Source organism: Equus caballus, chromosome 3 (genome assembly GCF_041296265.1).
Source record: "Equus caballus isolate H_3958 breed thoroughbred chromosome 3, TB-T2T, whole genome shotgun sequence".
In the NCBI taxonomy this organism is placed as follows: Eukaryota; Metazoa; Chordata; class Mammalia; order Perissodactyla; family Equidae; genus Equus; species Equus caballus.
Genome location: NC_091686.1, coordinates 72,987,174 through 73,015,101, shown reverse-complemented (window position 1 = coordinate 73,015,101; position 27,928 = coordinate 72,987,174). Strand labels below are relative to the sequence as shown.

The following is a 27,928-nucleotide window of genomic DNA, read 5'->3' as shown; positions in this document are numbered from 1 at the left end:
CACAGGGGAGGGACATGAAGACTTTTAAAAAGGCCTTTGCTAGCCCTCTGAAGTCCTTAGGTTTATATATTGCTTCTGATTCTTGATAGTTGTAGATTCCAGATTGCATTTTTGATGCAAACCAAATGTAGGCATCCACTTCATAAAAATCACTTAGCTGAAGCAGAACCTTTGTGGTTGCTATTTTGACTCGCTGAATGTAACTCCCTTTTCTTTGCCTCTTTCTTTCCACTCCCTATCATGGATACTACAAAGAATAATACAAATAATCCAGAACCTAAAGGTATAATAGTTCCTCCCTATCCTCCCTTTTGTTTGGACAACTCCTAAAGGAAGTTGGCTTTTACTCAGCTTCCTTCAGAGGAATATAAAAACAAAGATGCTTCTCTGTGGGCTAGGAGAACCTCTCCTGGGTGACTCTACTTCCCTGTTTCTGCTCTTACTCAGAAGTTTAATCTAATTGATATCCACGTATCAATTTCCATTCTGAGTTCTCATTTACTCATGATTGTTGTCTCTGTTAAGCTTTCAGCTGCCACCTCTGCAGTATTACCTTGTTAATTACCTCTGATTTACGTGGCGCCTTGTAGCTTTTGTTATGTCAAAGAAGTCATGCGGTAAATTTCAAGGACTTGAGAAATATAATGAAGACTCAGTAGCTGATACTTTCAGAAACATCAGGGAATCTACCAAGTTCTTACAAGCCTCCTTACCCTCCTAACTTCTACCCCATCACCTATTACTACACTTGAATGCAATTTAAGTTACCTGCCAAACTCTATTCTTTCTTCAGCCCTGTTTGATTTTTCTTGCCTACCTCTCCCTTCTCCCTTTTCATTTAAATTACAATTACAATCTCAGATAGGACAAGTCAAATTCAGAACCCTGATCTGGATGGCTGTTTATAATGTTCCAGCTAGGAGATCGACAAATTGGCTGATTCCTTTCTTACCATGCTTTTATTTCTGTCTTGATTACCTCTCTTCCACCAGCCTGACAAATTACAAATTGTGGATTTTGATCATATCAGTACTGAAGTTTTTAATTGGAATAATTTGCCTTGAAATGTCTTATTAAATTGCTTCAGGATTGTTCAGTCAAAATATATCAGACAGAAAAATAATCTAATACAGCTTTGTGTTTAAGTTTTTCCCAGTTGCTCAGAAATAACTATGCTGTGACTGAAGAATAGTAAGAGCTGTCAGGGTCAGTGTCACCTTGGTTCTGGAGGGTGATTCCTCTAATCCAGCTGCCCCAGTCAGTCTGTCCCCAGAGAAGAGCAATGCTTCTCCTGACAGCCCGCTCCAGGTTCTGGCGACCCTAGGGATCCCATTTCCCAGGGCTGCTATGGGGAGAACGGAAGCAGAATGCCATGGCCAGCAAGGAACCTGCTCACATGTAAGGCAGCTGACTTAGCACACTAAACTTGGCTTGTGAGGTTAGAATTTCACAGTGAGTTTCTAGGCCTGAAGTTTTCATAGAATAGAAAATACAAATGGCTGACCTCTACTGAGTGTTTTGTATGAGCTCTATACTCTTGTAAGTACTTTACTTGTACTACCTTCTTTTATTGCCACAACAACTTGGAACTGAGGGTTTAAGAAGTTAACCTGTGTAGATTCAGCCAGTGAGTAAGTGGCAGATTTAGGGCTGAAAACTGATGTGTATCTGGTTTTAAACTGTAAATTCTTTTTTTTTTTTCTGAGGAAGATTAGCCCTGAGCTAACATCTGCTGCCAATCCTCCTCTTTTTGCTGAGGAAGACTGGCCCTGAGCTAACATCCATGCCCATCTTCCTCTACTTTATATGTGGGATGCCTACAACAGCATGGCTTGCTGAGTGGTGCCATGTCCACACCTGGGATCTGAACCAGCGAACCCTGGGCTGCCGAAGCAGAATGTGCAAAATTAACTGCTGCACCACTGGGCCGGCCCCTTCCCATTACATGTTTATGGATACCACATTGATTCTCAAAGAGAGGTCTTTTTTGCCATCCAAGGAATTAAGTTTCACTAGAAAATAACTCTTTGTTAATGAACTTACAGCTATGGAGAAGATTTTCTGCTGTCGGCATTGCGATGTCTAAAAGTTAAGAGAAAAGAAAATGAAAATATTTATATTTATGAACACATTTTAACATTATTCATATTAATAATTTTGTTTTTGTGAACACATTATTCTGTAGCCATAATAATTTTATTCAATATTGATTATATAATTTCTATGTTCATAGATTAGTATAAAGTAATAAAATCTTGGCATTCATTCTTCTGTTTCTAAAAAAGACTCTCAGGTTTCCTATTATAGTTATTTGAAAAAGAGGTCTGGGTCCTGGAAGGTACTCAAATATATAAAAAATGGTGATCTTTCACCATATCTTGAATCCAAATCACCAGATAACTGAATGTACTCAACATCTTTTATGTACCACTTGAAATACCCTTGGCCCATCTCTTAGTCCAGCTGCAATGTGATGAACAATTCCATGCAGATTTGGATCTGCTTTACTCAGAAATAACTTGACAGATGCCTTTCTCAAGTCAGCACCTACGACTTCTCACTTCCTGCCAGAAGGACCCACTCAACATTCCCAAAAGGACAATAGGAAATGTGGGAGTTAATTCTCTTGGAGCCAGTGTAAGATGGGAGCTGATGGACAGATGCTTCCCCTTTTGGTCACAGGGGAACACAGTTCTGAAATATAATTCATGAGGTCTCCTAGGATGGAGCTAGAGTTGCCCCTAGTGTGGCCAACTCTCCCTCCTCATTTTACTCTTTCTGCCCTTTACTCTTTCTCAAATTAACTGTGGCATGCAAGTCTCTGTCTTAGGCTCTGCTTTTTGGGAAATCAGACTGACACTCAAATAACTATATATCATAATAAATAATGCTAATAACTAGGAGAGAGTCATGCATTGTTATATTTAGTGCATTTTTTGATGTTGAGTGCATTTTGCTATATTTTGATCCTTTTAAAATTAATCCCCTTTGTGTGGTAAGTTTCAATTATTCAGAATATTCAATTAGGTATGCCGTTCCATTTCCCATTTATTCTGGATAAAAAAATTTAAAATTTAACTTTAGTAATAAGGCAGACTTTACCATTATCTACTCATTCCTAGACATCTAGGGAATATTATAGGATGAGATTTACTCCACACCATTTTGCTATGGGCTCCACGTCCCTGCAGAATTGCAAACTTGTTCAATTCATGTTGGAAGTGTGTGAAGAGAGGGTGAACAAATGAGTCACAACTATGTCCCAAATTTTAGATGCAGAGAACTGTAAATCCACTAGCCATTTCTACTTAAGAGTTTCTCTTCAAAAAGAAATTACTAGTTGCTCCATAAATTAAATACTATAAACACCAATGTAGATTCATTTTTATTTTGTTCTTAGATTTCTATAAATCCAGGAGGGAGTATCCAGTTCTATATGCCAATTACAGTTACACATTCTTACATTAGGTTGCACAACAAATCAGTGAGACAAAAGAATCCTTTACCAGAGAGTCAGCCTGTCTGAACAAAAAGGCAGGAGCTTTTCAGCAGTCAGATGAACTATGAGTAGATTTGAGCCACACCTACTTAAACAGAAAGGTGCATATTTCCATCTAATCCTTCAGAGCTGCCTTCCAGAGGCTAATTTTGTTTGATATGAAACCTTTAGAGGTTAACTTTGAGCTCGTATGGTTGGCAAAATATATCAAACTGTATTAAGATTTTGAGAAATAATTAAACTGTTTAACTTGACTGGAAAAATGCTAATTCCTACATCTTAAGAACTCATTCTTTAGAAACTCTAGTATATTCACAGAACTTTCTTCCTTCTTTGAAGCTTTCTTTATTGATGCGTGACTTGCTAAAGGGAAGAACTGTTTTTGATGTATAATTTACTTTTAATAGTTGTATTATCCCAGAGCTTTATAGAATAACTACCACTTGGATAGGTAGAAGACAGACAAGTACAATGAATGGGGGTTGATTTATGCTGTCACTCCTTTGGACTGAGTCATTGCTATGGCTGTCTGTGTTTTCTTCCTTTTAAATCCCTTTGAACTCCTATGATTTATCTCTGAATCAAGGAGTCAACACTATAGCCTAAGATACTCTGTTTATGAAGTAACATATAAAGGAAGTGACAAAAAACAATGGCACTGCCCCTGCCAAGGAGAGGATTTCATCAAAGGATAATAAGACAAAGTTTTAAAAAACAGCTCCGCAAATGTGCATTGGTCTTCCCTATGGGCCAGGAATCAAAGAAGAATTGAGTGAATGCTGCCCTCAATGAACTTGGAGTGTAGTGGGAGTGATGTATAACTAAGTAGATAATTTAATATTATGTGATAAGTGCTATGGCAGATATATGCATAGATGGATGCAGCAAGAAAAGTCAGTTAGCATAGAGGGCTGACTGGGGAATAGGAACAGCTGATGACATATTTTTTTGGGAAGGAGTCAAGAAATTAATATTATTGGGGGCAAAATAGGCATAATTCACTCAATATTGAACACTATATTAGAAAAGATGCTTACATGCTTCTTTTGGATCTGTAATTGTTTTGTATTTGGTGTCTTTCTGGGGTTAGCAAGTAAGAAATGCAACTCTGAATGCACTAGTAAGAATGGGGACTTTCTAAAAGTCTGGTATCCAGTGAATATTCCTTAAAAAAAGGTCTGATATGTAATAACAATGAAAACTAAGCTGTATGATTTTAAAGTATAGGGAGGAATTTTACAGTAGGAGTAGATACATTTATAATATAAATTTTACATAGACCATGGGCCTTAAAACTACTTAGGTGAATTTGTTACTTTACATGAGTCCAAATGCTAAATTGGTTGATTAATCTTACTTTTCATGTAGTTTTCCTAGAGTTCTAGCATTAAAATATTGAGGAGATTAGCTGAATTCTCTTATGGAATGTGTTTTATGGGATATTTAAAAATGTTCCTGTGGTAGATTTCTGACAACTTTAAAACTATAAATTACATGGACTTATTGAGCAAGGTAACTACTATAAAATTGTTTTATGACACAGAAATGATCATCTCCTACTGTGGAAGTTCATTCACAATATTTTCACCAAAAAAAGGGAGAAAAAGCCACTAGAGCATTAATATGGCTGATCTGCATTAAAAGGCGAAGGATCAGAGTGTGGACCTGGATTGAGGTTGAACAAAGTCAGAATCCTTCACTCACTGCAGGTTTTGATTAGTCACCTGGCTGCATATTTAACCTCAACAAATGCTTTTCTTTCTGTTTGTGATTAGACTTAGTGGTTAAATATTACATATCAATCTGTCGTTCCTCAGAGTGACATAGATCAGTTTTTCATGGTACATGTCTTCAGTATTCTTGCTGTCTTGACTCTGAAGATGAAATTCTAAAACTATTTAATTAAGATTCAATTAATTAAATATTTATAAATGAATTAAACTTAATTAATTAATAGCCAGTTGTACATACAAGTGGTAGTTTTTAAGGTAGGACTGTGCTCCAAATTTTTTTAACGTCGATTTCAATAAATATGAAAAGTCAGAAATATCTATTTTTGTCTGGATATTATATATGCTTATCCTATGACTTAGCCATTGTTGATTTTAAGCTTTGAAAGCAGTACAAAAGATTCCTGTAGTGCAGAGAGGACAAGGCACATACGGTGGAGTATATTTAGACAGTTAATGTTGATGTAGTGAGCAGTGGATAATGTAAGTGATAACATCTGTCATGCTTTGAAATGCCATCCTTGTGTTTCTAAGGGGCCCTTTTGAGGACACACGTTGGACAGGAGGTTAATATTTAGGATTAGCACTTTCAGTTTGGAAAGTGTCTAGCTGGCTCTCCCAGGCGCCTAGACACCTTGTGAAGGTCTGCGTTTTGATGGCACAGCTCTGGTGTTTCATCCAGCAGAGAATACTTTGTGGATCCCTTTCAGTTCGTGTCCAATACTTTCTTTAAGACCCATGTTAAGAGGTAGCTTTTCTAAGAAGCTTTCCTTCTTATCTCCCTTTTCTCAGATACTCTCTTAGCTTCAGGGTCCCTTTCCAATTTGCATATAGTAGTTTTTGATGCAAAATAACTATCACCTGGTAATATTCAGTTGTTCATTCTGAATGAATTAAACTTTTTTCTCTGGAATTTATGTCAAGGTGCTTGTTTTAAATATATGTTTCCTATAGTAAAAAAAAAAGAAAAGAATTTCTTCTGGGAACTATATATATTTGAAAAACATACTGAAAAATAAAAATATTCAGGCAGTGATTAAAAGACCCAATTACAACCATAGTGGAATTTATAGACATTTTATGTAATACATATGAGTAAATCTGTGATGATTTTTGATGTTGCCTGAATAAGCTGTTATTAAACACAAAGCACAGCTATTCTTTTCTTACACAGAACACATAGGATTCTTGTGTATGTTTTTGGAAATTCTACATAAGAGGCAAAGAATTTGAAGAGTACAAAGAATGGAAAAGCTGGTTTGGAAGAAATTTCTGAAATCTTTAAGTTTGAATTTCTACCTAGCCTGATTTGACGGACTTGGTAAACATCTTTCTTTTTAAAAAACAGCTATTAATATATTGAATGCATTTTCTTGTCCCTTATTGATTTTTTCCCACATTATGAACTTTAATAAAAACTCTTGGATGCATATATTATCAGAAACAAAAATCACTTTAAGGGAACAAAACATTAAAACTGGCATTTCATAGTATGAGAGAAGCAGGAAAGAAACGGTTCTATGTAATTCATTAGTGATATAAAAGAAGATTTAAAGTAGTTTTGCCTGATAGCTTTAGTATCTTTACAATCTTATATAAAGTGTTTATGACTGTCAAAAGATTTCAGGCTGCTGGGATGGAAGATAAAATATCACTATTATATTTTCATAAGAGTAACTCCATAATGCTAGCTTTTCTGAATTTTAAAAAGATTTCCAAATTTCTCAAAAACATTAAAAAATACTCACACTATGACTCATTTAAATAATATTTGTTATGACAGTAACTGAGATCTAGGAACATGAAGGATAAGGAACCAAACTCATCAGGACATCTAAGATATAATCTCAAGAAATATGTATGTATATGTTTTTTATAATGTAATTTAAAAAAACTCAACATTTTATTATGAGATAACAGTAGATTCAGATACAGTTGTAATAAATAATATTTGTATAACCTTTACCCAATTTACCCCAAAGGGAATATCTTTCAAAAATGTTGAAAAGGTAACATCTTCAAGACTATAGTACAATATCATAATCAGGATATTGATGTTGATGCTTTTAAAACATAGAACATTTCTATCACCACAGGGATTCATCATGTTGCCATTTTATAGCCACATCTGCTTCCTCCCATTATTCCTTCCTTTGTCTCTGTCAACCACTAATCTGTTCTCCCATTCCATAGTTTTGTCATTTCAAGAATGTCATAATAAGTGGAATCATACAATATGTAACTTTTTGGATTGGCTTCTTTTACTTAGTGTAATTCTCTAGAGATTCTTCAAGTTCTCTTTACTGCTGTGTAGCATTCCATGGTATGAGGTACCTGAGTTTTAACCATTTACTTGTTGAAGGATATCTGGTTTGTTTTCAGTTTTGGGCTATTAGGAATAAAGCTGCTATAAACATTCATGTACAAGTTTTGTTTGAGCATGAGTCATCATTTGTCTGGGATAATGCCTAGGAGTGCAATTGCTGGGTTGTATGGTAGTTGCATGTTTAATTTTTTAAGAAACTACCAAACTATTTTCCAGAGTGGATATACCATTTTACACTCCCATGGGCAGGGTATGAGTGATTCACTTTCTCCATATTCTTGCCAGCATTTGGTTTTGTCATTACTTTTTATTTTAGCCATTCTCATAAGTGTGTAGCAGTATCTCATTGTAGTTTAAGTTTTATTTCTCTAATTGCTAATGATATCAAACATCTGTTTATGTGCTTATTTGCAATCTGTATATCTTTTTTGGTCAAGTGTATCTTCACATCTTTTCCCCATTTTCTAAATGTATTATTTGGGTTTTTTTCACTGACTTTTGAGAGTTCTTTATATATTCTAGATACTAGTCTTTTGATATGTAGTGTGCAAATATTTTTTCCTGAGTCTGTAGCTTTCTTTTTTCATCCTTTCAACATGGTGAAATTTCACAGAACAAAAATTTTAATTTTGATGAAATCCAATTTATCAATTTTTCCTCTTATGTATCATGCTTTTGGTGTCAAGTCTAAGAACTCTTCCTAGCTCTAGATGCCAAAGATTTTCTCCTACATTTTTTCCTAAAAGATATAATCCTGTATATCAATTTGGGGACAATTGACATCTTTATTAGTTTGAGTCTTCCAATCCATACATATGGCTTTTCTCTCAATTTATTTAGATCTTCTTTGATTTCTTTCATCAGTGTTATGTAGTTTTCAGAATATAAGACCTATCATGGTTTTATTAGAGCCTAACAAGAGTGAAGTATAAACTCCTCACTCAGCCTTTGCTGTCATGAGTAGGGGTAAGGCCATAGTTTTTTCTGTGTTGTTTTGGCTGGAGTAAAGCAGTTATTGTCTAAAAGTATTCCATCTTGCTATGCTGATCCTTACCTGATCTTTTGCCTAGAGAGAGCAGGCTTTTTTTCTCCTGCACCTTTGGGAGTTTTTGGGTTGCTGGCTTCTTCAGCTCCAATTTTGGGATACATGAAGCAAACCAGGGGACTCACATGGTGTTGTTGGGCCCTGAGGTAGCTAGCCAGTCTGGGCTTTTATGTTTGTTTTATATCTAATATCTACGGGTTATAGTTATATTTAGTGAGGGGAGTAGGGAAAAGTACATCTAATCCATCTTCCTGGAAGGTAAAGTCATGTATCCCTTATTGAATATTTATAAAACTATTTTTCTCCTACATTTTTGTCTTTTTTGTTGTTTTATCATCTCAAATCCTGACTCCTCTTCCTTCTTTCTGATAAGTAAAAATATTTCCCCAATTACTATCTTTGATTCTCCCTCTTCTCATCTTTCTATATTCTTTGCAATGTTATCCTTTTTCAGGACTTCATTATTACCTTATGGAAATGACCATCATATTTATGATTTTAGACCCAAGCTTCCTCCAGAGGACTAATTCTTTATTTTCAAATGCTTGATAAATAACTTTATCTAGAGATGTATTTTCTATCTCATACTCAAAATGAAAGCTAACCATTGATATTCAACTCTTTCTTCATTGTCTCCTATTTTTCTGTTTCCTTAGGCATAAAACTTAGATGTTATATTCAATTCCTCTCACTATTGTGCCTTACATCCAGTTATTAAATTCTGTCAATTCTATAAATATAGTCTCTTTGACATATGTCCAGTATTTCTAATATTATTTTTACTGTGATAGTTCAGGTTTTCAGTTCTTCACACTTGGACCATGGTAATTTCTTCCTAACTGGTGACACTGTTTAAAGACTCTCTCCTCTAGTTCATTTTTCACAATATTATGAGATAAAATTTTAGAAAGCAAAGCTTTGACTATGTGTCTTTCATAATTTAATAATCTTAATGGACCCTTTATGCCTACCAAAGCACAAACTCTTTAACTTAAAACTCATCGCTCTTAATTTTGATTACGTTATAATTCACTCAAGGTAGGCATGAGAGATGCTGTGGCCTCAAAGGCTTAGGTTCCTGGGAAATGAAAGGAAGCTAGGACATACTTGATAGGACACAGGGGAGTTGGTCTAGTTGTATGAAGGTTGGCCTCTTATGAGTATGTGAGCCAAGTGGGGTTTCTGAAAGGCCATAGAAAATTTGAGCTTATTTGGGCTTGATGGTGATTGGCAGTGCACGCTGGCAGGTTGTATTAGTCAGGGTTCTCTAGAGAAATGGAGCCTACCTATCTAACCATCATCTATCTATGTATTTAATTGTTATGAGGAATTGCCTCACGGGCAATTATGGATCCTGAGAAGTTCCATGATCAGCCATCTACAAGTTGGAGACCCAGAAAAGCTGGTAGCATAATTCTAGTCCAATTCCAAAGGCCTGAGAACTGGACTGCTGATGGTGTAAATCTCAGTCCGAGGGCAGAAGACCAATGTTCCATCTCAATCAGGCAGGCAGAGAGACTTCACCTTTCCTCTGTCATTTTGTTCTATTCAGGCCCTCAATGGATTGGATTATGTCCGCCCACATTGGGAAGGGCAGTCAACTTTTTTCAGTCCACCTATTCAAATGCTAGTGTCTTCTGGAAACATTTTCACAGACACACCTAGAAATAATGTTTAACCAGATATCTGGACATCCTGTGGCCCAGTCAAGCTGACACATAAAATTAACCATCACACAAATATATCTCAACCTCAGATGGATGATGCTGTACATCAGTCAGGACAGTAGTGTCTGGGTTCTAGGTGTTCAATCCCATGGGTACAAGACCCCAACCATTTTATGGGGAGGTGGCAAAAGCTAGTCTAGCTGTTATGACCCACGCTAAATGGCTAAGTTTTATGAGAAGAATTTCAGTTTTAACAGAGAATGGGAATGCAAAACCACAAACTGCTATAATAGAGATAGTGTACAAAACTATCTAAAATGGAGAAGCAGGTTGGGAACTCAGTCAAGAAGTGTCAAGAGAAAGATGTGATACAGAGAGCATATGGTAGAAGTTCAGCACTCATCCCAAGTATGTTGGATCTAAATTGGCAGGGTGAATTGAGAACTCCACTGAATAAAATCTCTTGGGGTCTGGTCTACTAATAGCCTGCCTATTTTGGTCTGAAGTCTCAGAGAGTTTAGCTGTGTCTAGAACTGAGTCACTCCTGATGGATCTACCAAGTAGTCCAGGCAATTAACTAAGTTGACCCACTAGATGGACTATTTTAGTATTAATCATTTAAAATTAGTGCCTGACTATCAAAAAATAACTGCTATAAAATTATAATTTTTTTCCTCTTATAGAGATTAGAAAATAAGAATGATTAGTTTGGTTGGCCATTCTTAGTTCATGGATATTTTTTTGGAATTATGTCTCATGTGCCCTATTGATAGCATGTTCTTTAATGCAGTGACCATCTATTAATATTTAAACTCTTTTAAAATATCTGGACAGTGTCTAATACATAATTGCATTAATCAATAATATATATTTCAAAGTCTAAACTCAAGATCGCATTTGAAAAATATGTAAAGAAATATTATTTTAAGTAAATTACTGGCTTGTTGAAAGACGTTTTGAAATACCACTGGGAATAGTGCTCCACATCTCTCGGGAGACTTAGGAACATTTTCTCTGGAATAAAGTCAAGAATCAGGAAACAAGAGTGTCTGAGGAGCCAAAAGGTATATCAAAAAAAATCAATACACTAAAGTTTATATACTTAAATAAGAAGGCCCAACACTCTCTCAGTCGAAAGCATTTGCTTTTCTAATTTTTATATATAAATTACTGAAAAATATTTAAAATTAACTTGAAGAAGGTAGAGAAAGAACATAGGGAAAATAGAAGTGACAGCAGCAACTCTGCTTGACAATAAAGTATGAGAAAGAAATAAAATATAAAGAACAAATACAAGAGCTCAAAAACTTAAATATTGGAGTTATTTGGTGAAGGTGCCAAAAACCCTACATTTCCCTAAATGCCTTGAGGGCACCACAATATCCACTATATATTAATGGATGTCCATAGTGATGTCAGAAAAGTAGGTGGTAAGTTTGAGAAAGATTTTTGTAAAAATATAATTTTAAGGAGACTTTTTATATTTTGTTAAATAGATAAAATGTAAACTATTCAGAAAATTTGCCTGTTTGGACAGATTTAATTCTAAGAAATTGCCAATGATTAAGGTCTTACCCTACTTAGAATATTTTAAGAAAGATTTTGCTGATAAAACAGGTTTATAGAGCTGAAGAATGGCTCTTGATTAAAAAAGGGCACTCTGGGCAATAATGTGCTTTTAAAAAATGTCCTGTAGGATTTTATCAAAGAATGATTGGTTAGTTTAGTAGTTTAAAGCATATTGTAAATGAAGCCATGCATTGTCTCAGGATGAAGCCACATGAGAAAGGTGTGTTTTACTAAAATAATCCATACCTCAGTGTTGGCCAGCTGCTCACAAATGAGTGCCAGCCCAGAGCTTCATTCTTCTTGTAAAACTCTTGATAGTGGGTCAGGATCGTCATCCTCATGTATGGAGGTGTGTGTTATTATTCTTTCTATTACTCCTACATAATTTGAGTTTTTATTTTAACCAATTATGATTTAACATAAGTATTTAAGATATTTTTCATACCTATTGAATACTTGGCTAAGTATACCAGTGTATACAAAGCATTTTTGTGTAGGAAATGATTATTTTTTAAAACAAATTACAGTCATACGCTTAAATATGCCAATTAAAGATATGAGCATTCAACTTTATAAGGCATTTCAATTAAATCCTTCATTTCAGTTTATGAGGCGTTTCTTTGTTTTTACAAGGAATGACTTGGATTTTTCCTTCTAGAGCTTCAGGAGAGAGCCACCATGTGGTCATCCTTGCGGCTGTGTAGTTGGTGCATCTAGTCTAGTGTTAGATTTTCTTCTTAGCTCTTGACTTGATAGTTTATAGCAGTGATGGTTAAGTGCATCATGCTGTGAGGTCAGCTTATTTGGTGAGATATCACTTGCATTGCTTTACTTGTCTTTTTCTTGTTTTTTTGCATTAAAGTTTGAATTATATAAACGTTAAGTATCATGTATATGTTCTGTTTTGATTGTCAAGCCATAAAATAACTAGATCAAGTAATTAGTCTTATTATAAAACAGTTAATAAGGAAAACTGATTTTGTTAACTAATTTTAACTACTGAGGTTATCATCTCTATTTTAAAGGAGCGTGATATTGTTTAAGCATAAATGAATATAAATTTGGAGGTTTCAGATTGCATAAAACCTTTCCCCACTGAAGTCAATAGTACTAGGTTAAGGAATTTGACTTTTGAGAGATTTTTCAGGAAATAATTCTTTCATGGGCAGGAGAAAACTATATCATCAATGGTTTTTATAGGTTTGATGCTAACTAGTTAATTTGAAAATCTTCTGATCTACTTCGTTTAGAATTGATGGAGAAAACATTGATTTCTCACTGAAATACTGATTCTTTTAGTACCCTGGAAGGTGGTAGCTTTGTCATTTTTCATGGACTTCAAGAGTGAGTGGAAAATGAAATCACACATTATGTTCATGGTATAATTCAAGCACTTTTTACCTCCTAAATCTGAGGGTAGTAATGTCTACTTGTAGCATACATGTGCCACACTAGCCATAAGCCCTCCTCAACTGGGGTTCTGGAAGAGAATCAAGCTCTAAAGTCCTAGGGGGCTTCATTATTATGAAATGAGTGAACTTCTCTCCTGTGCATCTGGAATAGTACTAACTATGTATCATCCTTGGAAGAACAGAAAACATAGTCACTCATACATTCTATTTAAGAGCTTAATTCTTTTGTGAAACTTTGGTTGAGAAAGGCTATATATATCTCTCATTCTGGTTTTCACTTGCAGCTTTAGTATTACGGAATTCGTTAATTCACCCCAAAATTTTTACTGCTATATGCCAGGCCCTGTGCTAGGTTATGAATATATAATGGTGAAGAAAAATGGACATGGCCTTTGCTATCGTGGAGATTATGATCTGTTGGGAGAGACAGTCGGTAATGAAATAATCACTTTAGTGAATATATAATTAAAACCAGAGAACATGCTTTGAAGGAAAGGAACAGGCTTCTTTGGGAGCTATGTCAAAGGAATCTGACCTTGACTGGGATTGTTGGCCAAAAGTAGTAACAAGAGTGTAAAGACCAGTGGACTGAGAAATACAGGGCTTTGGGCATGTTGACAAAAACCAGCTTTCACCTGTTCTCATTTAGCAATTTGTAGTCACTGCTTGATTTTACCAAATGATGACAGGATTAGGTTCAATCCACATCACACTGTTTATACTAAATAAACTTAAAGTATATTTGTCAAATAATGATACTAATTGTGCCTTTCGTCTTGTATGTGCTAACTCAGTGTGAACTTCAGTGTATGTAGGCTTTTTTTGCTGAGAGGGACAGTATTCTGTTTTTTCTTTGAATTCCCAATAGTGCTTAGCAAAGCATCTGTACAAGTACTTCATAATTATTAAAAGTAAAATTTGATAATATTTAATTTTAACTTGTGTCAGCAATTTTTCAAGTTGTATATGGATTTACATTCTTTCTTCATTCATGTTAAAACTGAGGACAGAGTTTAAAAGATTTGGATTTGGAATGATTAACTACAGATTTGAAAAAAGAAGGTGTAGATGTTTTTTCACTAGGAACTTTAAATCTGAAACTTAAGCAGATTTTTAGCACAGCGGTTAGTTCTAAATCGATTCGTAAAACAGTGTAGAGAATGCACAGTGCACTCGGAATCCAAAGACATGGGTTCAAGTCTTGCGTCTGCCCATTCTTTATTTTATGACTTTGGATGAATCACTTTACTTCATTAAATCTTTTTTACCTGTAAAGGAGGGAACCAGACCAGAGATCTCTAAAGTCTTTTCCAACTCTGAAGTCTTCTAAATGTCCACTGTGCCATGAATTTTCATGCATTTGATCTGGACCAGAAACCAGTAACCCATTTTCACTATTCCTGATTTTGCCATTGATCTGGGCTACATAACATACATGGCAGTTATGGAGAATACAAATTCTAAGCAGAAATTCTGTGAGATTTTTATTTTTAGTTGTGATGATCCATGGCAAATTTTTAAAGAATTATCAAACAATACCCTTTATGGATTCTCATTTTAGTATCATTTGATATGTGCATAGGAAAAGAAAATGAATTTAATATTATCATAAACCAAAAATAACTAGTAAGTTAGAATTTTATCTAAATTTCCTGGGCCATAGTCAGTATTCAGTCAGTATTTATTGATTAAATGAATAAATATATTAAGCCAATAATAGATGATTTTAAACTTTTCTTGGTAGTGATTTAGTATTATAACTAAGAGTTAAATAAATCAATTTTCCTGTGGTAGGTGGAGTTATTAAATGCTGAAATGTTAATGGGTATTTTAGTTGGTTAACTTTCTATTTCTATAAGAGCAGTAATTTTTATCCCTCGGTTCACATGCCGCTGATTTACGTCATCCCTGAGGTTCGTGGAATCTCTTTAAATGGGCTATTGCCCTGCTTTAAATCCGTATATAAAAAGCACACAGATACGTTTTCTAAGATTCACTTGGCTGCACAGTAAGCATCCAAGTACACAGTTATCAAAAGAATAACCACGATGCTGGGAAAATATTCCTTTGCATAGTGTATATAGAGAAGAAAGTCTATCTTGGTTACTATTTGAGTGACTGCTCCATCCCAGGCACTGTGCTAAGGGCTTTAGATGTATGTGCTTTGTTTTTTCCAGAAAAAAATGCCATGAGGTATGTAAACCATAATCTTTTTAAAGATGAAGAAGCTAAGGCTCTGTTAGATAAAGTGATTTGTTTGGGGTGGGGGTTTAGGAATGGGGAGGCAGAATGCCCTTACTGCACTAGTGCTTTGGGAGGTCATTCTCCCTTGGGAAAACCTCCAGTTCCTTCCCCCTCCCCCATAGTGCAGCCTGAAATTGGGGTTTGGGGGAGGGTAGGGGAAGGAATATTAATAAAAATAATAGTATGTTATATGTAATAGTGGTCATATATATGTATATATATATATAGTTGACTTGCAAATGTGCAATCCACAGGACATACATTTTGAGTGTTTTTTGACTCCTGATAATAACTTAACAATTAATGATACTTACTCTGTACTAGTCCTGTTTTTTAAAGCATTTTATATGTATTAGGTCTTTGAAATACTCACAGCAACCATAGGAAGTTTTTTTTTGGAGAGGAGGTTTCACTCTGAGCTAACATCCGTTGCCAACCTTCCTCCTTTTTTTGTTTGTTTGAGGAAGATTAGACTTGAGCTAACATCTGTGTCAATCATCTTCTATTTTGAATGTGGGATGCCTCCACAGCATGGCTGATGAGTAGAGTAGGTCTGCACCCAGGATCTGAACCCATGAACCCAGGCTGCTGAAGCGGAGGGGGCAGAACTTTAACCGCTAGGCACAGGGCTGGCCCCTGTTGTATTTTTTATTGCTATCATCATTCTCGTGGTGAGAAGGTTAGACTGAGGCACAGAAATGTTAAGTAGTTTTTCCAAAGTCACATAGCTAGTATGTAGAGGACTTGGGATTCAAATCTCATAGTAGGACCCGTGACCTTAACCATTAGGCTATATTGTCTCTTTCTAAGAACAATAATTACTGGTGCTGTATTTGGCCATTCATTGTAACTAATAGCACTGGCCAATAATGTCCAAGTCACAGCTGTAGGAAGTAGTGCCTTTTTCCTCTCTGTTAAGCAGCTTGTATGAAAATGAAGTGCACAACCTTGATGTACTTAGGAGCATGCTCTAAGCAACTGAACTAAACAGGCAACATAAGACGGTCAGGCTGTTCAATAAGATGCTGTGACAGCAACCTTGACTACCTAAGTAAGCTTTTCCTAGCTCCCTAAGCCAGAGACCCATTTATGTGGTGACCAGTGAAGATTCACAATCCGTTTCAGTAAGAGCCATCTTGAATCAGTAAGAGCTTTGTGTCAACCCATTTCATTGTGGTTTTGGAGGACTGGCCCAGTTGGCTGCTGGGTTTGATCCTGCTCCTGGGAGCCCCAGTCACTGTCACAAGGCATCTAGCTTCTTATGAGAGGTGAAAAAGGAGGGAAAGGGAGTTTCTAAGCAACAGTCAGAGGCTAAGACAATACCAAAGTACCATCCATCCTTACTTAAGTGCATTACACTTAATGGTCACTGCTTTTCAGAAAATTGTAGGATGGCACTGTAGCAAATAAAACTACTGAGAAAAATCAAAAGTCTGGAAAAGACCCCCAGAAAGTCTGTTTTCCTGGGCTCCTACATAGTGTTCTTAAAGTTTGGAGGAATACTGGTAATATAATGCTTTTTCTTTACTATGTGAGTTCATGTTTTTAGCAGAGAAGTTTCCAAAATATATCTTCGGTGGCAAATTCTCTATAAATTGGAGAGCTGCTTTATTTCTCTGTGTTCTTTCGTGGTTACCACACATACCTGTGTGAGAAGGAAGATTCTAAGAGAAAGCATCTAATATAACCCGAAGAGAGTCACATTTCAACAACATGATGGCTTCTTATCCAGGAGAAGCATGTTTAAGTTTTGCTTTTTGATCCTTTTGATGTTCCAAGCAAATAAACCCTTGGCCTAGATTTTTTTTTCATGAACATTAGTCCTTTTAGTCCTTGCTGTAGGGGTAGAGATGCTTTTCGGCCCTTGGTCAAATTTGCTGTAGCAGAGAACTGATAGCCTAGATTAGCTGTGCCAGGCATTGGCTGTACTTTTATCAAGGCCAGAGAGATGCTCATTATCCTGAGAATGGAGGGATATTTGTCCCTACCTTTTAGAAGCTGTCTTTCACAATATTTTTAGATGACCAAGAATGAGAACTAGATTGTACATAAGAGTGAGAGAGGCAAAGTCCACTAAAGGCCTATCAAGAAGTAAGTTTGATGTTAAAGAGATTCAAACTCAATTCTGGAATTTAGGAGTCTAGATTCTTGAGACATCCAAAAGAATTGAGGGAGAAATCATGACCCACAGAACAAGCCACAAGATTTAAGAGTTTAAGGCTGCCTTGTTTTGCAAAGACATTATTTGGGACCCTCATTCCTTTTTTTTTAAACTCATCAATTAAGGTTTAGTCCCAAGGATAGAAGGATGAGATTATATCAGGAAATTGATTAATATGAACCTTGATTACTTTAACAGTGGTTGAAAAAAATTATCATTCTCTATGAAATGATATTTAAAGAAAGAAGTGTGGTTTTCATTTGCACAACAAAAAAACACATTCAAATTAAAGATGAAAACTGTTTTCTACCATACATGAAAAGGCTTACCTGAAAATTTGAATGAAGAAGAATCTATACAAAAAGACCCAGTTTCACCCTTTAGCTTCTGACGTAAAATGGTTTCAGTTCTATCCCAAAATTTTCCTGCATTATTTTTACAACAGGATTCAAATTTCAGCATGGCATGTATAATTACTTTCCCTTTGGCTGGGCTGCAGAACAGAAGCAGACAAATAAATTATGCTTTTATTACTGAGCCTCGATCACTCTTAGTTGAGTCATTCTATCCTTTGTTAAGCAGAGCTCCTGGCAGCTATTCCAGTTCCTCCCAAGGCAGTGGAAATGGCACTTTATGGACATAGTGAACAGTAAATAAAGGGTAATTTAGACTCAGAGGAACTGGGTTTGTATTCTACATTCATTGTTTGCCAACTCCTTGACTACAGCAAGCTGTTGGCACTCTCTGTACTTAAATTTCCTCATCTCTATGGTGGAGATGATAATACTATTTACTGGGTTATTATAAACACCATATAAGATAATGTATATAGAGGTATTTTGAAAATTTCAGAGAGCTGTACAAAAATTACTTATTAGTATAACTGTATCTGTGTGTTAAATCCACTATGAACTCTGTGGGAAGGGCCAAGAGTAAATAACGAAATGTAATAGGTAAGGTGAATCATTTATTATCTTTATTTTTAATTTTTATTTTTTTTATTGGAGGCACAATTTGCAATAGTGGGCCAGTTCTCTCTCATCTGGTGGAAATCATGACTGACCAAAAATGTTAGACTGGATTTAATTTATTTGTAATTCTGACTTGAAGATGCAAATGCATAAACCAGAAGTTTTAAAAGGGAGTAACTACTACTGACTTGAGGGAATGTCTCCTCTGTTCTACTCTCTGTTTCTGTGCCTCCTCACCTCTTCCTAGGCATTTCTCTGCAGTTGTGCATTTGAAAATCCACAACAACCCCAGAGCTCTATGTGCCTCAAGAAAGTGCCTGAAAACATACACTCCCAAACCTTCATAACATTCATGAACAAAAACGAAAACCATGGCCAAGTTCCAAGATTTTCTGATTGATTATAAAGCCTCATTATTTCAATTATTTTTTTACAGGATAATTCTAAATAAATGGGTTAGCTAATTTCTATATCACTCATTACTTTGTTTTACGATGTAGGTACACCAGATGCTTTTCCTTTGAGCACTATACATGTGTTATCTTTATTTCCTTTGTATTAAGTCTTTAGTAATTACATGTCAATTTACTAAGTACTCTCACCTCTTCTGCTTTTATGCAGGTGCAATGCTAATCTATTCTTGTTGATCTTGTTGATCCTTTACTTCTTATGGAATAGACAAGGACATGTCATATTACTCTGTTTATTTTAAAGATTTTGTCTAATCATGGATGCCACTCTGAACTTTTCTCCTGGGTCAGATAACAATCTAAAACTAAACTAAATATAGACATATAGATTCTTTTTTTGTTTTTGAGGAAGAATGGCCCTGAGCTAACATCTGTAGCCAATCTTCCTCTTTTGGCTTGAGGAAGATTGTTGCTGAGCTAGCATCTGTGCCAATCTTTCTCCATTTTGTATGTGGGACTCCACCACAGCATGGCTTGATGAGTGGTATGTAGGTCTGTGCTGAAGATCTGAACCTGTGAAACCTAGGCCACCGAAGTGGAGCATGTGAACTTAATCACTGTGCCACTGGGTTGGCCCCAACATATGGATTCTTAATATGACATCATTAGGGTCATATGATCCTCTTTTCTACTGAAGATATGAACTAAAAGTTATTTTAATTTAACATCCTCTTGACTCATAAAATAATCTTCAGTTTGATATAACAAATGCCTGTAATTCTTTGCCACAAGCAGTTTTCCTTTCCCCATTCCTGAACTTTCAATTCATCCATTCATTTAACAAATGTTTATGAGTTCAGGCAATATGACAGACAGAGTTCTAGGTACCAGAGCTACATCAGCTATCAGGGTATAAGATCACAAGGTCCCTGCTCTCATACTAGCAGAAGAGATAGATAAACAAGAAAACAAAGAAATAAAATAATCTTCAAGGTAAGTGCTATGAAGAAAATAGAGCAATGTCTTGAAGGGTAGAGGTGGAAACATTATAGACAGCTTCAGAGAAGACCTCTTTGAAGTGAGATCCTAATGACAAGAAGGAGTGAGTCATGCTAAAATCTGGGAAAGGAATGTTCTAGAAAGAAGGAACATCAAGTGCAAAGGCCCTGACCAAGATAGCCTTAACATTTCCTTCAGTTTTATTCAGCATTAGATGGCTTTCTCCTGACTCTAGGCCACTGATTTTCCTTTTCTTAGAACATTTCCTTTAGAAAATTTGTAATTGTAAATTCTTTCTCTTCTCCTTTGAACTATCTGTAAATCTTTAAGTCTTTTGTCAGTTTTACAACCCCAGAAATGTCTGTCTCAAGGACCTGGAAGCCATCTTTTTGAAATGTAACCGTCAAAGGAAATAGTGCCTCTCTCTCTCAATTTCCGTGGGAAGGTGGAAGCTTCACTTTGGTGGGCACCTTGCTTCAAGTTGTAAAACTACCTCCTGTCATGAAGATATGAGCAGTTTATTTCTCTTTGGCAAAGCCAATTATCAAACACAGATGGCCTAAGATCTTTCTCTCACCCCAGCCTTTAAAAACCCTAGTACCCTTTGTTTTCGGGGAGTTAAGACTTAGTTCTAGCATATGTACCCTATTGCAGTAGCCTTCAATAAAGTCTTCCTTGTCTGTTTAATGTTGTCTGGTGCAATTTATGCTTTGAAAGCCCTGTTTTGGGAAAAATTTGGCACGTTTATTGGAAGAATAATAGCAGGTCAGTGTGGATATAAAGTCATGAGTGAGGACGATGGCATGAGATGAGGTCAGAGGCAGGGCCAGATCAGGTAGAGTCATGTGGGCTATATAAGGAGTTTGGAATTTGTGAGAAACTGTCAGAGGATATTAAGTAGGGGGACAATGTGCTCTTCCAATTCATTTTGATTGCTGTGTGTAGAATGGATTGTAGTGGAGCAGAAGTGAAAGATGACAATTAGACAAGTTGATGCACTAATCTAGACAAGGCTGCTTGAATTCAAATTATACCTTTATTATTTATTAAATGTGTGACCTTAGCAAGTCACTTAACCTACCTTTGCTTCAGTTTCCTTAGCTATAAAATATAAAAGTAATATATACATATCATACAGGTTTGTTATCAGGTTAAATAAAGTTCTCCGGGGGTACAAGTTAAGAGCATGGATTATTTAAAAAAAAACCCAAGAAAATAAAATAGCACAAGTTCTAGCTTTAGGGAGAGGCAGATTCCAATGTTTGGATCAATGCCTTCACTGTTAGACAATAGCTGTAGAATTGGATTTCTAGAGGGGCCGGGGAGGTAAGGCAAAGAGTGAAGCTAGTTGGGTATAAGTACATATGCACACATTGTGTGAGTATTAGGGACTGCTGCAAACTGTTCAGCCTCAGTTTTAGCCTGTTGTTACCATGTGGGAATGTGGGCCCTGAATTGTCAGATCTTTTGATTTTTCAACATATTCTGAAAATTCTGTTTTTTATGTGAAATTTTCCAACTTTTGCTTTTAACCCACAATTCTAAGCTAGATTTGGCCCATTAGCTACAAGTTTGCCACTCCTGGGTCAGACATTCTGTACATGGCTCTCATTTTACCCATTCTAGTCTTATGTTGAAATTATCTCCTGATTTTAGATTTGCTTTTTTGACTTTGTGCCCTCAAATAAAAAACAAATCCATTTAACCTTTCCTTAATATTCACAATTAGCCACAATTCTTGGTTCTGATTTAATAATTTTCCAATAGACCTTCAATACCTTCTTTCACATTTGAAAATGCTAGTGGTTTTGAAACTCCAAATTCAAATTTATTTCAGTCTTCCAAATGTATACCAAACAAAGATGTTCTGTTGAGTATGAGATATGAAGGCAAGGGGCAAATGTTTTTTCTCTGTGCCTCTCAGGCTATTACATACCTTACTTGGACAACTTGAGATTTGACATACTGTCTTCTCAGTTTTGATCCATGAAATGTTTCATTTATCTGTTAAAAAAGGAAATGAATAATGACTTATGTTTTCTTTTTTTAAGTTTTCATTGTGAAGAACTTCAAATATATACAAAAGCAAATAGAATAGTATAACAAACCCCATGTACCCATCATTCAGCTTCACTAGTTATCAGTAAATTGCCAACCAGTTTCTTTTTACTACTGCCCACATTCTAGGAATTAAATAATTCCTTAATATGGTCAAATACATAGGGTTAAAATTTCTCTAGATTGTGACCCATTTAATAAAATGATGCAATGTGTGTTAAACATGTCTTTTTGAAAATTGTCTTTATACTAGCTCAATTCATTCACAACTGTTCTTAAATCAATAAATTGTGTGGCAAGGTGAGGCAAAAATATTTGCTTTCTAACAGTAGCATGATAGGGCAGAATATTTATTTTGAAGAGGTGAATTCAAAGGACCAACTGATAGAGTTTGTCTTCCATGTTCAGCCTTTTATTGAACATCATTGCCATAAAACTTAACAGAAATGTCCCCAGAAGGAGGAGCTGTTTCTTTTCTTTTTTTTAATTTTGTACTATGGCAACCCCCTTTCATGCCTGGACTGCAAAGTATTTTCTCTGCTCTTTCAATTATATGCTACTGATGAGTTCAAAGTGGGATACATAGAAACCTTTTAGAGAAATTTTATATAAGAATTATTTTCTCAACTGCTCCTGATCTCCACCTAATAAATGATTTCCCACAGTAGGACCTTTATAGAGCACCAGACAACAAATTGCACTGCCCATGACTTTTACTTTGGTAAAGACAGACCTTCAAAAACAGTGACTCATTATTGGAATTGCAAAGATTTAATTTATATTTTTCCTCTTGCTCCAAAGCAATTGAAATGTGTTAACTTATTCAATAAATATATATTGAAGTAAAACTATGATCAAATTAGATAGAGCCATACTTTCTTGGAGATACAATGGAGGAAACAGTAAGCAGACTAAGAAAGGAATATATAAATATGATAATCTGAGACAGTGTTAGGTGATATAAAAAATGTAAAGTAGTATGATGGAGTGATTCAGGAAACAGTATTTGAATGATCAAATAAGGCCTCTTTGAAGAGGTGACATTTGAATGAGACCTAAAAGATGAAAAGTTGAGAATCCAGAGGAGAAGGAATAGCAGCTGCTATGGTCCTAGGTAAGAATGAGATTGGTATGTTTGTGGGACAGAAGTGAAGCTGTTGTGACTCAAGTAAAGTGAGCGAGGGAGAGAGTATATAAATTGAGGTTGCCCAGGTAGATGGGGATGAGATTACAGAGAGCCTTCTTGGCCATGGTAAAGGGTTTGGCTGTTATTCCTAAATATAGTGAATGGAAAAATCCTGACAAGATGGTAACTAACTGTACTGTATTTTTCTTCTATTCCCAATTCCAATATATCTACCTTTCCTGGGGTAAAGTGGGATTGGGTTTTATGGGAGTCCTGGAATCAGGGAAGTGATCAGGAATTACCTTTTTCATGGATCAGAGAAGAACCAAGAGAACAGTCTGAGAGCCCTGTGCAAGAATAGAATCACAACAAGCCCTGGAAAGAGCCTGGCCAACAGAGGTTTGTGGAAGGCCAGGGATAGAGTTGACACTGGGCCACGTGAGTGGGTTTCCATGGCCCCAGAAAGTCCAAGAAGGAATTGAAAAGGAGGGCTGAAGCCTCCTTGCTCCTGAGGCTAGGCTAGTAGTGGGCAGAAAATGGGGAGCTGGAAGACTCCCTCCTGTGGCCTTGGTATGAAGAGGTAGAATGCCTGCTGCACAACTTCAGCCTACAAAATTTATGAACATATCACCTTCCATCTTATAGAACTGCCAACAAGACAGTGGTCCCATTAAGCCAAGAAGGAAAAATGATAACACAAATAAAGGAGACAAGAAGCCAGAGAAAGGAAATAAAACACATCAGGTGCTCATCAAAACAAAACTTTTGGAGGAAACAGATAGCCACCTAAACAACAATGGCAAAAAAGCACACATGAGAACACTCAGGCATAGCAAGAAAGACTATGTGGTACTAAAACCCACGATTTTCAAGTTAATAAATTTAATAAGTCAATTTAAAAAGATGACTGTCACTCTTGAGATCCAAATTTGTGGCCTGGAATGCCAAATAGAATAAACGCCTTAAAATAGTAAAATTTAAAAAGAAGAAAAAAATGAGTGAAAAGAAACAAAATAGAGCATAATTCCAGGAGAAGTGGCTATAAATAATAGAAGTTTGAAAGAGAAAAAGAAAGAGATGGAGGAAAAAATAATAATAAATAATGGGAGCAAATGGTTCTGAATTAAATAAAGACCAAATTCTGCAGATTCAAAGGGGTAGACTGAGTTTCAGGCAGGTTTGATGCTGGGGAATACTTTTGAATTTTAGATATGAAGAAAAATTTCTACAAATTTTCATATAGAAGAAAAAATACATTGATAGAAGAAATATAATCAGATATTTCATCACTAACATTTGAAGTTGGAAGCTGGTGGAATAATATCCTCATACTCTGAGAGAAAAAACTGACAATTCAACAATCCTATTCCCAGTCAAGATATAATCTCAAGTTAGAGTAAAGGAAAGATACTTATGAATGTTCAAGGATTTAATAATAATATCATTCACATATCACATATAATAGAATATCATTCACATATCACAACTGAGAAAAATACATGACTAAGGACTCTTACTAGTAAAGCAAGATATAAATCAGAATTGAGATTTCAATAGAAGGAAATATGAAGAGGAGAGGAAATAAATGGTGAGCAATGAAATTTGGGTGTGTGTGAGTTCAATACAGTGAATGTATAATTTAAATGCTTGCAGTAGAAGCCACATACTTTAAGAAACATCCTAATAATAGGTTAGAACTTGAGGTACTATCTCAGCAAAATCTAGTTAATAGGAATAGGAAAGGAGGGCCGAGGAGGGAGGGGAAATAAAAGTCTTAAAAAGCCTTATCAGGAGTGTGGAATGGAAAAGGAAGAGGACAGAAGTGAAAGTATGTTTAAGGTTTTCTCTTCTTGGGTTGAGGGTTAGGGAAGGAAAATGATGTTTTGATGGGGCTAATAATTTTTTTTCATAATAGTGGAAAAATAGCATCTAATTTTGAGTTTTAGGAAGGATAACTATTAACTAAGTATATTGAAATTTTCAAAAGAAAAAAATAGAATGAAAAACAATTTAAATCAGCAAAAATAAGGAAAAGAAAGCAAAAAAAATAAAATATTTTATTTCCTTAAAGCAAACTGGAGAAATAAAATCATGTATATTACTTGTTACAATTAATGAGAATAGACAAAATTTTGTCCTTAAAGAATCTGTCAAGTTGCATTCAAAAACAAAACAGTTATCTATTATTTGAAAGAATCATACTTGCAAATGAAGGGATGAAAGACTATTGAAAATGATGCTATGAGAAGGAAATACAATACAATTAATATGGAACTCAATATAGAATCCAAAAATAGGTCGTAGAATATATGGGGATTTAGGATATAACAGGGATGGCATTTTAAATCATTGTGATAGGCTGGATTACTTAATAAATAGTGCCAGCTCAACTGGCTATCTATACCTGAAAGAAAATACCCTATCTTTTACTAAAGCTATTTCCATATAGAGAAAGACTTAAAAGTCGGGGGGGGGGGGGGTGCGGAAGCTCCCTAGGAAACTGAATACGCTTATTCTATGGGCTGGGGAAATCATTTCAATCAAGACAGAAAATTCAGAAAATTAAAAATAAAGTAGACATAAGACCACGTAAATAGTCAGATGGTAAAAAGTACATTTGGGAAGATACTTTCATGCAAACAATAGAGAAAGTATTAACATCTGTAATTTACAGAGATTTTTACAAGTTGACAAGGATAAGACATACAACTCAAAAGAAATACTAGCAAAGGATGTGAATGGGAAATTCACACATGAGCAAACCCAATGGGCATCATGTAGAGAAAAAGATCTCAACCTCACCAGTAGTCAGGGAAATGCAAATTAAAGTAACAATGATATACATTTATTAAACCAACACAAAGTAAAAAGTGTGAATGTACCTGTTGTTGGGGATGCAGGAAGAGTACTCAAATACACTACTAGTGGAAATGTGAAGTATTTCAACTCTTTGGAAAGCAGTCTGGCAACAGTTCTTAAAATTAAAATCCGCATTTGATTAAGAAATCAGTCTAGAAACCATTTAAATGTATATCAATATAAGGATGTAAGTAGCAGGATATTTTTTGTAATGTTGGTTATATTATTCAAAACCTGGCAACAAAGTAAATGCCTATAAATTGGGAAGGATTGAATATATGGTGCTACATCCACACTAAAGAATATTACGCGGTCATTGAAAAAAATACATTAGACCTTTATATTGACTTGGACGAATTTCTGTGAGATACTGCTGAGAAAAGCAAACAAGTTTTATAAAATTGTGTATAATGTGAACCCATTTTGGTAAAATACTGACAAGCACCCCTATGTCTTTTGTTTTGCTATATACGTTAATACAATCAAGGAGGAAAATAAGGAAGGATACACACTATTCTGTTAATACAGATTATTTTGAGGTAGAGTTTGGGGGATATGTGGAAAGGGAGAGGGGGAATGGAGAAAAATAAGCATAAAAGAAAAAAGAAATCTGTACTTAAAAAAATCATTTTGTATGTTTTGATCCTCTTCCTCCATTTATGCATGTTTTGTACTTTTTATTTTTAATGTTTATATCTTTATATAAATATGAGTGAACTTGAAAGTCTTTGGAAGGTTTTTAAGCTGGTGAGTGATGTGATTTGATTTTCATTTTTAAAAAATCACTTTAGCTACTGTGTGGAGAGCAGATTATAGGGAGATTAGGTGAAAGCAAAGAACCCACTTAGGAGGCAATTGTAGGAGTTAAAGCAAGAAAGATGAAAGGGCTGCAGTTAAGGATATTAAAGCTATATTTTGGTGATGGAGCCAATAGAATGCTGATTTGTTGGTTGAGAGGAGAATTCCTTTGTTAAGTTTTTAGGTTGAGCAACTGGGTTAATTTTGGTGTTGTTTACTGAGATGGGTAAGACTGTGGGTGGGGAATAAGTCTTGGGGTGAAGATCAAGAAAGTGTTCTCTTTTGGGAGTCATCATTGTAGATGGCATTTAAACAGAAAGGTTGGGTGAGTTTGTTAGAGGGAGTATAGATAGAGAAGAGAGGAGAAGATAGAAGGAATGGGAAAGATGGAGAAGGGAGTTGGGGGTCGGGGACGACTCTGGACACTGCAGTGGAGAACTATATCTAAAGCTCTGCAGATGATAAAGAACCAGCAAAGGCAGCTGGGAAAGGGAGCTAGAGATGAAGAAAATATGGAGAGGGAGAGGTCCCGGAAAACAAAGAGAGAAAAGCTTTCAGGAAGGGAGAAAAGTAAAGATGAGAAGTTCAAGTGAGAAGTGACCTTTGGATTTGGCAACAGTCAGGTCTTTGGTGACCTCTGTAAGAGTAGTTTAATGGGGTGGAGAGAAAGGAATTCCAGCTGCACTGAATTAAGGTAAGAACAGTTGATAAAGAGGTGGAAACAGCAAACATATCCAACTCTTTCAACAAAATTTTACTGACAAAGGGAGCAGGGAAATGATGCTGGAGAACACAGAGTCAAGAGCAATGTTTTTAGAACATGATGGTGTGTGAGCTAGCTAATGATATCTCTGAAGAAAAGACCATGAAATATTGTAGCGCAAACTAGGAGAGCAATAGTATTACAGTATCTTGTTTCCTATGGAAAAGAGAATCATACTGAAAGAGAGAATAATATAGGTAGTTATCTGCTCACAATAATTCTAGCTTTAACTCTCAGGTTGCAGACATATTTCTGGTGATTCATAAATCTACCTTCTTCTCTATAAGCTGT

General features: G+C 35.6%; 1 protein-coding gene and 1 long non-coding RNA gene across 3 annotated transcripts in view; one reads left to right on the top strand and one right to left on the bottom strand.

The window, feature by feature from the left end:
• The window catches only part of LOC111772899 (uncharacterized), a 107,827-nt gene that overhangs the window by 52,892 nt on the left and 27,007 nt on the right, over positions 1-27,928 (top strand). The gene's annotated exons all lie outside the window — the stretch shown is intronic.
• Positions 1-27,928, bottom strand: part of LOC138923464 (transmembrane protease serine 11C-like) — a 65,505-nt gene that overhangs the window by 15,507 nt on the left and 22,070 nt on the right. For both annotated transcript variants that reach the window (XM_070262394.1, XM_070262395.1), the window contains exons 4-6: positions 21,970-22,037; positions 17,983-18,146; positions 2,044-2,082 (exon numbers count right to left, since the gene is read on the bottom strand). In XM_070262394.1, coding sequence (XP_070118495.1) covers positions 2,044-2,082; positions 17,983-18,146; positions 21,970-22,037 — 271 coding nt within the window. The remainder of the gene's footprint in view (positions 1-2,043; positions 2,083-17,982; positions 18,147-21,969; positions 22,038-27,928) is intronic.